The following is a 10,224-nucleotide window of genomic DNA, read 5'->3' as shown; positions in this document are numbered from 1 at the left end:
ATGGCCATATATTGACAATGGGTGGTACTCTAGGCTATTTCTTGATGTGAATGAAATGAGGCAAAAGTTATTGGTCTAATGAAGCAAAATGGAATCATTTATTAATTATGATATTAAAGATAACGATTATCATTAGAATATTTTCATCAACTTAATACGTTTATTCAATGTTCTTTTAGACTTATTAGACTTTTAATAAATCGTGTTATTAGAATTAGATTATTTGAGATTCGAGATTATAGTGTTATTATTTTATTTTCCCTCAAATATTAAAAGTAATATCTGAAGCACTTGGGTCTATGCTTCCTGCGTTGACTAATGCATCTCTCTCTCTGTGTCTCTGTCTCTCTCTCTCTCCCTCGCTCTCTTTCGCTCTCTCTCTCTCTCTCTCTCTCTCTCTCTCTCTCTCTCTCTCTCTCTGTCTCTCTCCCCGATATGATATGTTGATAGGAACTGGAGTCGCCCGCGCTACTCTCCGATTGCCAGTTGAAACGCATTAGCGGCTCTCTCCCTTGATTATAAGAAGCGCAGACGGGGAGTCAGGGCGCGCTATGGCCTCTAAAGAGACCACCGCTGAAGGTTTCGTTCACGTCAGCAAGGAAAATACAGGTAAGCGCAAAACTGCTCTTTTAAAATCACTGTCATGCTCAACACCTGCTGTAGCCGACATACTATATTTCCTGGGCAGAATGCAGAGCCTATCGCTGTTATGAATTTCAATGGTTATTTTATTGAACATGTCACTCTCTTTGACGTTCCATGTTCTCCCTGCGCAGGCTAAAGGCTGTGTAACCCCACGTCAGGAATGATAACCTGTTATTCCTATCGATCCGAATCGAAATATTTAGGCTACGTTGAGATTGCTTTGGTTCCCGCTGCCTGCTCTGTATTTACCACAATCATACTGTAAACGGTTATTAAACCACACTTCTGTCAGTAGCGAGTTGGTTATATGTGTGTTATTGCAAATACGTGGCTGCCTGTGCGTGCCTCTGGGTGCTTTGACTTGGCTTTAATAGTTTTCATTTGATTGTGGTTGTGTGTAGGGGTGTTATGCGCGAACAATCATTTTGTTTGAAGCTTGCAGTCATGAGTTTCTGCATTGAGAGGCCCTCTACACTGAAGAGATGGGCTATAGTGCCCTTAGGGTGTGCAGCGCTCAGCATACCACTGTTTAGTACACACACGCACGCACGCACGTACGCACGCACGCACACACACACACACACACACACACACACACACACACACACACACACACACACACACACACACACACACACACACACACACACACACACACACACACACACACACACACACACACACACACACACACTGAGAGTTATATTTATACATGTGACAAGCACATCACACTCACTGTTGGTCACACATGCCAACACAATGGCAGTGTCTGACATATACACACACACACAAACACATTACACACACACACCGACTGACACCATTGGACAGAAGGGTGTTAAAAGGGTGTCTCTCACTGTTAATTATCGTGACGGCAAATTAAACCCTTGTTTGTTTCCGGATTTGGCTGTGGTAATGACCAGTCAGAGCTAAAGGTACAGAGAGTCCAGGAAGGAAGGGATGTGTGGTGGGCACTCATGGAGAAAGAGCAGGTCCTTTAGACAATCAAGGCAGGTTTTTAACTTCGCCAGCAGATCCGACCCATGTGCTTACAGCTACACTAGGGTCAGACAGGCTTCCTCTGTGTAGATTAAGACACGGCGGAGCCGGCACCAGAAATGTCTCAGAAGACGTCCCTCAATCCATCATATAAACTGGGACAGCTTAATCCTGACACATTTATTTATTGGTCTGACGAGAGAAAGTCAACACTATTGTGACTAAGCCCTTGCAGAGAAACCACATGATCAAAAGTACATAACTTCGTTGGTGTGACATCTTGGTGTGACATCTTGGTGTGACATCGTAGAGCAAGCGTCAAGGGGGAAGCTCACCCTGCGAAGCACACTGTAAGATAAGTGACAGATTTTTTTCTGTTTTGATGTTAAGGTTATAAAACTGTCATAAATAATGCATTGTGCCAAATTGTGATGTAAATGTGCATACTATTTACATGTACTATTGCATCAATATACATTAAAAAGTTGCCAACATTTTGTTTACCTTTTGTATTTCAATCATTTTTGTTGTTGTCCCGCTTTACTAACTATAGCTAGCTAAAGTAGGACGGCTTGTAGTAATATATCCTGTAAACATGTTTTTTTGTAGTACTGTTATTGCTACTGTTATTTTTGTGAATTCAGAAATAGTGGGTTTCTAACCGGTTCAGACATCTATCCAATATATTATCCCAACACATGTTTCCTAATCACACATAATTGAATTGAATTGTCATTGGAGTACAATTAGGATTATAATCATCGTGTCTCGGTTCATCTAACCTGCTCTCGTAGTCTACCAAATGCAAACAGAAAATAGGGTTTGGATTCAGTGTACACAAATGAGTGTGTCATGCCTCTGTGAATATGATATCAACATTAGTTTTTTTGTGTGATTAGGAACATCTTGAGGATTTTAGAAATGTGTTGGGCTAATGTGTTGGATAGATGTTGAAAGAGGTTACAGAAGACAGAAATGCAAAATGTGTCCCACTTATTCAAAATTCATGCTACGTTTTGCGAAAAATATCTTGCGCTGGCTCCACTGTGTTTTCATCTACGCAGGAAGCCTGTCCGACCCAAATGAAGCTGTAAGCAAGCGGGTCGGATTTGCTGGCTAGGTTTTAACTCATCCTCTCCTTTCCCATCTCTCTCTCTCTCATTCCTTACTTCTCTCTCTAATGGTAGTTCAGCATATGCTGTGGCCGGGCCTTCTGTGGGAATGCCCAGTGTTAAGGGCTTTAATTGAGTGGTTTTTAAGCATGAAACACACCAAGAATCTCACTGCTGATAGACTGCCGATAGGTACTTATCATAGTGGCAGGCCGTTCCTTTTCTTGCTAGAACAAAAGCGTTATCTGCTGCTTGCCGACCCGGTAGCGACGAACCTACCAATTCTACTTGTGGAATCACAATGCTCGTCAGTGGCCAACAACTTGACTTTGAGCCAATCAGAGAGAACGAACCCCGACGTGGGGGTGCCAACAAAAAAAGGGAAAAAGAGGGTATTTTCATCTACAGATGAACCAGTCACACTTCATATGCAATGTAGACTTTGGGATGGTAGAAAAAATACAATACAAAATATTTTTAAAAATGTGGACAACCCTTCAAATTAGTGGATTCGGCTATTTCAGCCATAAAATTGAGCACAAAGCCATGCAATCTCCACAGAACAAATTGGCAGTAGAATGGCCTTACTGAAGAGCTCAGTGACTTTCAACGTGGCACCATCATAGGTTCCAAATTGCCTCTGGAAGCTACACCAGAACAATAACTATTTGTTGGTAGCTTCATGAAATGGGTTTCCATGGCCGAGCAGCTGCACACAAGCCTAAGATCTCAATGCGCAATGCCAAGAGTCAGCTGGAGTGGTGTAAAGCTTGCTTGCCACTGGACTCTGGAGCAGTGGAAACGCCTTCTCTGGCGTGATGAATCCCGCTTCACCCTCTGGCAGTCCGACGGACTAATCTGGGTTTGACGGATGCTAGGAGAACGCTACCTGCCCCAATGCATAGTGCCAACTATAAAGTTTGGGGGAGGAGGAATAATGGTCTGGGGCTGTTTTTCATAGTTTGCGCTCCTTAGTTTCAGTGAAGGGAAATCTTAACGCTACAGCATACAATAACATTCTAGACGATTCTGTGCTTCCAATTTTGTGGCAACAGTTTGGGGAAGGCCCTTTCCTGTTTCAGCATGACAATGCCCGCATGCACAAAGCGAGGTCCATACAGAAATGGTTTGTCGAGATCGGTGTGGAAGAACTTGACTGGCCTGCACAGAGCCCTGACCTCAACCCCACAAACATATTTGGGATGAATTAGAACACCGACTGCGAGCAAGGCCTAATCGGCCAATATCAGTGCCCGACCTCACTAATGCTAAGTCCCCGCAGCAATGTTCCAACATCTAGTGGAAAGCCTTCCCAGAAGAGTGGAGTCTGTCATAGCAGCAAAGGGGGGACCAACTCCATATTAATGCCCATGATTTTGGAATGAGATGTTCAAGGAGCAGGTGTCCACATACTTTGGTCATGTAGTGTAGCTAGCCAAGTGCACAGGCACGATGCACACAACACTAAATACTTCCAACTAGCTAACCACTATAGCTAGTATTGATATTATAATACAATTGCAAGGGATTAGCTAGTTTCCATGAATCAGCTGCCTGTGTTAGCTGCTGAATTAGTGCAGTGTCCATAGCTAGCTATGTTTTGCTAGTTAGCAAATGCGCTAATGTTAGCTAGCTAGCTAAACATTTGGCTATGGGCTGGCACTGGCATAATGGGAATTTTAAATTGTATTTTTTATTTTTTATTTCACCTTTATTTAACCAGGTAGGCCAGTTGAGAATAAGTTCTCATTTACAACTGAGACCTGGCCAAGATAAAGCAAAGCAATGCGACGAAAACAACACAGAGTTACACATGGGATAAAGAAATGTAGAGTCAATAACACAATAGAAAAATCTGTATACAGTGTGTGCAAATGAAGTAAGGAGGTAAGGCAATGAATAGGCCAATAGTGGTGAAGTAATTACAATTTAGCAATTTACACTGGAGTGATATATGTGCAGAGGAGGATGTGCAAGTAGAAATACTGGTGTGCAAAAGAGCAGAAAAACCAAAACAAATATGGGGATGAGGTAGGTAGTTGGTTGGATGGGCTATTTACAGATGGGTTGTAGTGATTGGTAAGCTGCTCTGACAGCTGATGCTTAAAGTTAGTGAGGGAGATATACGTCTCCAACTTCAGTGATTTTTGCAATTCGTTCCAGTCATTGGCAGCAGAGAACTGGAAGGAAAGGCGGCCAGAAGAGGTGTTGGCTTTGGGGATGACCAGTAAAATATACCTGCTGGAGCGTGTGCTACGGGTGGGTGTTGCTATGGTGACCAGTGAGCTGAGATAAGGCGGAGCTTTACCTAGCAAAGACTTATAGATGACCTGGAGCCAGTGGGTTTGGCGATGATTATGTAGCGAGTACCAGCCAATGAGAGCAGTGGTGGGTAGTATATGGGGCTTTGGTGACAAAACGGATGGCACTGTGATAGACTGCATCCAATTTGCTGAGTAGAGTGTTGGAGGCTATTTTGAGTGAAGGAGGCTTTGTTGCGAAATAGGAAGCCAATTCTAGATTTAACATTGGATTGGAGATGCTTAATGTGAGTCTGGAAGGAGAGTTTACAGTCTAGCCAGACACCTAGGTATTTATAGTTGTCCACATATTCTAAGTCAGAACCGTCCAGAGTAGTGATGCTAGTCGGGCGGGCGGGTGCGGGCAGCGATCGGTTGAAGAGCATGCATTTCGTTTTACTAGAATTTAAGAGCAGTTGGAGGCCATGGAAGGTTAGTTGTATGGCGTTGAAGCTTGTTTGGAGGTTTGTTAACACAGTGTCCAAAGAAGGGCCAGATATATAGGTGTCATCTGTGTAGAGGTGGATCAAAGAGTCACCCGCAGCAAGAGCGACATCATTGATATATACCGAGAAAAGAGTCGGCCCAAAAATTGAACCCTGTGGCAGCCCCATAGAGACCGCCAGAGGTCCGGACAACAGGCCCTCCGATTATGGAGAGTGAATTCTTGCTAGGCAGTTAATGTAGTTGTGGCCATAGTATCAACAAGGGCTTTCTACAAAATAGCAACATTAGCGCAGATAGCTTTGAATCTAGACCATAAGCAATATGCTCGGATATGCATTGCCAAATGATGCTACTGCCACCTTCTGGTTTGGAGAATTTAAACAAGACGTAGTGGCTGACGAGTTCCAAGGTCTTTGCTATTTGAACACAAAAAAGATTGACTGTTCACGGGTGCTAAATGCTGTCGGCAGGCAAATGTTTGACAATCCTATCGCTGTGTCTGAGCCTTTACAGAGATTAAAGTTGATTACAGCTGCATTAACTCTCTGTCTTTCTCTGATCCTTCCTTGTCTTTCCCTCCTCTGTCCCCATCCCCCTCTTCCGTCTTTTGACCAATCACATCAGCTCTTTTCACATCAGATCTTTTTCAGAGATGATCAGATTAGTCAAGAGACCAATTAGTGAAAAAAAAGATCAGAATTGGGCTGCCTGTGTAAACGCAGCCTTAGTGTTTGAAAGCTTATGGTGTCTTTTGGATATGGCAGCTTAAGAAATAGTGTGATGTGTATCAACTATTTGGTAAAACTTTGATAAAACTTCCTTTAACATAACATTTTACTAAAGCTGTTTGCCATGCCCCTCTGTCTCCTTTGTCTCATAGTGTGACTGTACCTCCATATCAGTTCCACCTCTGGGGCTAAATATAAAAACAGTTTCATTTCCTCTTGTTTTCTCGTGTATGTGTGTCTGTGCCGTGGTGTTTGTAATGTTGCATGTAAGAGAGCGTTTTTGTGAGAGAGGAATTTACTTGCAGTATTGACTTTTGTTTCATGCCTTCTTTCCACAGAGAGCATCAGGAGGCTCATTGATAAACAATCTATCAAGTTTGTGCGAGCTGTAAAGCAGGACACCAAGCACGGCAAATCAGAGGACAGGATACTGGTGAGGCCCCTTCACAATACACTCTACTGTCAGAAATCTGGATTCTATATCTCAAGTCAATGTAGTGTATTTTGAACTTTAAATTAGAGTACAATCCATTTTAATCGGGCATTCAAGCTTGGTGGTCCACACACTCCCCTAGGAGCAAATGGGACACCATGGGGCATTGAGTCCATCCTTTCAACCTTTATTAGAAGTGGCAGTGTGCCTCTAATGCCAGAGGCGTGGGGATGGTGTGTATGCGTGTGCGCGCGTGTGTGCATGCGTGCGCGTGTGTTCATGCCAGTGTGTGTGTGCCTGAGGGTGTGTAAGCGGACTGAGAGGTGTCCTAGCAGCTTGTGCCAGCCATCACACACACTTCCGGACATTGCTGCTTTTGAGACATCCTCAATTAGTCACCCGTATCAGTTACTAATGACACACACACACACACACACACACACACACACACACACACACACACACACACACACACACACACACACACACACACACACACACACACACACACACACACACACACACACACACACACACACACACACACGACACAAAGGTCGTAGAGGAGTAAGAGCACAAGCTCATTTCCTCTTCCTGCTGAGTGTAAACTGGTGCTGGGTAGAGAGAAGACTATCTGTCATTACCACTCACCCCCTCTATTTTTGCCCCTGTCTAGTCTTTGTTTCCTTTTCTTCTCCTCTGTATCTGTCCATCTATATTACTCTCCCATCTCCCTTCCCCCTCCCTGCTCTCTCGCTCTTCTCCCTGCTCATCATCTCATCTTGCCCTTCTCTCCTCCCTTCCTCCATCTTTATCTCAACACATAGAGCTGTGTTGAACCACTCTGCTCCCTCCTTTATCCGACAGAACTCAATTAGGCCTCAGGAGAATGTTAGTCTAAATGGGTTTTGCTGATGCAACTTCTCAAAACACTTATGGCGTAACATGGCATGATGACAAGTAAAACATAGCATAGAGGCCGACATGTGTATTGTGCATATGTAAATGTTTGTAAATGGACAGAGCTTTTGGAACAAAGTGTAGGGTATCTAAAACACACACAGGCATGCATGCAGTGAGCTCGCTGTTGAATACGTAGCCTACTACACTTCATCTACTCTTTGTTTGTCCCTCTCTCCCTGTCTCTCTCTCTCTATGTCCTTTCTCCCTCTGGGGTTGTGCTGGTATTCAGCTGTCTATGTGCGTCTACTGTTCCAGCTGTCACGCTGTGCCTCACAGACACATGCACACGCACATACCCACACACATACACACAGACACAGACAGTCTCACCCTCCTAGTGCCTTTCATTCAGACAGACACATAGTATGCTCAGCAAGACATCCACCACCGTGCTGAGGGCAACGTTATGAAGAGTAACAACATACGCCCAGATACACAAACAACCACATAAACACACCCTGTCATGCACACACAAACTGGAACACACACAGAGGGCATGCATTTCGGAGCACTCATTTGAAGATTAGCGCCAACTCCAAAACAAAACATCTTCAAAGACAGCGAGGAGGGGAGGAGGGAGGGGCAGAGGAGAAGGAGGGGTGGTGCGAGTCGAGGGGGGCATCAGGGAAAGGGGTGATGAGAGCTCAGAGCAGCGGAGGAGAGGGGGAAAGGAAGTAAGAAATCTGATGTGTTTTGATGACCCAATTGCTGCCTTTTCTACCCTCGTCCATTATTTATCTCGATCCGTTTCTCGATTTGGCCCGTCATCGGTTCCCAGCTCCCTCTCTCCTCGCTAATAAAGGCCCTATTACTGGGATGGGATCGCTACAGTGTGACACTCCAAACACAGTCGGATGTCTCAAACCTTTTCTCCACTTAGATCTCCACATTCTCTGTTAGTCTCCTGTAACTACAAGGTACAAGGAGGGATCTGTCAACAGGGTAGGCTACTTGTAGAGACGTTCAACGGCAGGAGAGAAGGAGAGCTGTTTATCTTAAACGCAAAAGAGTACCTCACTCGGATTTGTATTAGCGCCACATAATGAAGACTGAAAATACTTGAATCAAGATTGCTTTTTTTGTCATGTGAGTTCTGGTAGTCAACTAAAGAGGTTGACACATGCACATCATCGTTGGATACAACAGAGTACCTGTTGGGGAATGCCGTAATGGTTGGATGTCTGTAGATGGTAGGCTTCTAATGGTGGTTTGATTGATCTGTTGATCTGATGATAGATGTCTTACTACAGGGATATTTCTCTGTCTATAAACAGGGATGTGTTAGTATCCGTAACCTCCCCCCCTCTCGCCCCACTCTCTCCCTCCCCTCTCCCAGAACCCTTTAATGTTCCACAGGGCTCGGTTGTAAGTCTCTTTGAGTTAGGGTTGTGCAGACTTTTATGTGAGCAAAATCTGCAACAAGATGTGTTTTTAAGCCAGCATTTTCTCCCTCATTTGCCTCCTCCCTCCATCTATCACTCTCTATCCATCTCTCCCTCTTTCTCTCCGTCTCTTTTTTAAAGGCTGCTTATAGAGCAGGACCTGGGGCAGCTGTGCTTTCAAACGCGACCTTACTCTCTGCCAGACTGTCTGCCAGGGAAGATGGAAAGGTTGTGTCCTTTTGATGCTGGGTTCACCTGGGTGAAAGCAGACTGTCCCGAGTCTCTTGGGGATTTTGTGTGTTTGCGCACCAGTGTGTGTGCGTGTGTGTGTGTGTGTGTGTGCGCATGTGTGTGTGTGTGTGTGTGTGTGTGTGTGTGTGTGTGTGTGTATGTGTGTGCACGTCTCCGTGAGTATGTGTGTGCGCACAAGTGCGTGCAAGCGCACACACACACGCACACACACTGGTGCGCATACACACAAAATTCCCAAGAGACACTGGGGATTTTGTGTGAATGCAGGCACACACACCCGTTCTTCAAAACTGTCTTAGGCAGAGCCAGAGAGACGGGATCCTAGATTAGAGCGGCCAGGGCCCGGTTTCTCAAAAGCATCTTAAGTCTAAATTGATCGTTAGGACTTCATAGGAGCATAGTTAAATCTCAGAGCTGGTTCACAAAAACCATCGTTACTAGTTTTTATTAGTAGTATGTACGGGACACACATGGTATACACTGTCCAACAAAATACTTAATTGCAGGTTCCTGCTCGACAATGCAACAACAATAAGAAAGAATAAAAGAATAGAATATGAACATAAAGTAAATGGTTCAGTAGAATAAAATAAACATTTTTGCATAAGTATAATACAGGAAGGCACATTTTATAGTCCAATATTTACACGTGTTTTAGGAAAGGGGTGTTTGGGGGGCAAGTGTTTAAATTCTGAAGTATTTTTTTCAGTCATAATAAGCATATGGTAGCAGCAGTTGTGATGTGTGTGTAGCATGAATGTATATATGTGTGTCTGTGTGTGTAGATGTGTGTGTGTGTGTGTGTGTGTGTGTGTGTGTGTGTGTGTGTGTGTGTGTGTGTGTGTGTGTGTGTGTGTGTGTGTGTGTGTGTGTGTGTGTGTGTGTGTGTGTGTGTGTGTGGATGAGTGCCAAGGTGCGGAGAGTCAGTGCAGGTGGTCAGTCCATTTCAAGTGTTCAGTAGTC

At 44.3% G+C, this 10,224-nt stretch overlaps 1 protein-coding gene across 4 annotated transcripts in view; it reads left to right on the top strand.

Moving 5' to 3' along the window:
* The first annotated feature begins 436 nt into the window (after positions 1-436).
* LOC115169475 (capping protein, Arp2/3 and myosin-I linker protein 3) overlaps positions 437-10,224 on the top strand; it is a 41,689-nt gene continuing 31,901 nt past the window's right edge. For all 4 annotated transcript variants that reach the window (XM_029725127.1, XM_029725129.1, XM_029725128.1 and 1 more), the window contains exons 1-2: positions 437-609; positions 6,570-6,664. In XM_029725127.1, the coding sequence (XP_029580987.1) occupies positions 552-609; positions 6,570-6,664 (153 nt within the window). In that variant the 5' untranslated portion in view covers positions 437-551. The remainder of the gene's footprint in view (positions 610-6,569; positions 6,665-10,224) is intronic.

Source organism: Salmo trutta, chromosome 31, assembly GCF_901001165.1.
Source record: "Salmo trutta chromosome 31, fSalTru1.1, whole genome shotgun sequence".
NCBI lineage: Eukaryota > Metazoa > Chordata > Actinopteri > Salmoniformes > Salmonidae > Salmo > Salmo trutta.
This window is presented reverse-complemented; position numbering and strand designations above follow the sequence as displayed.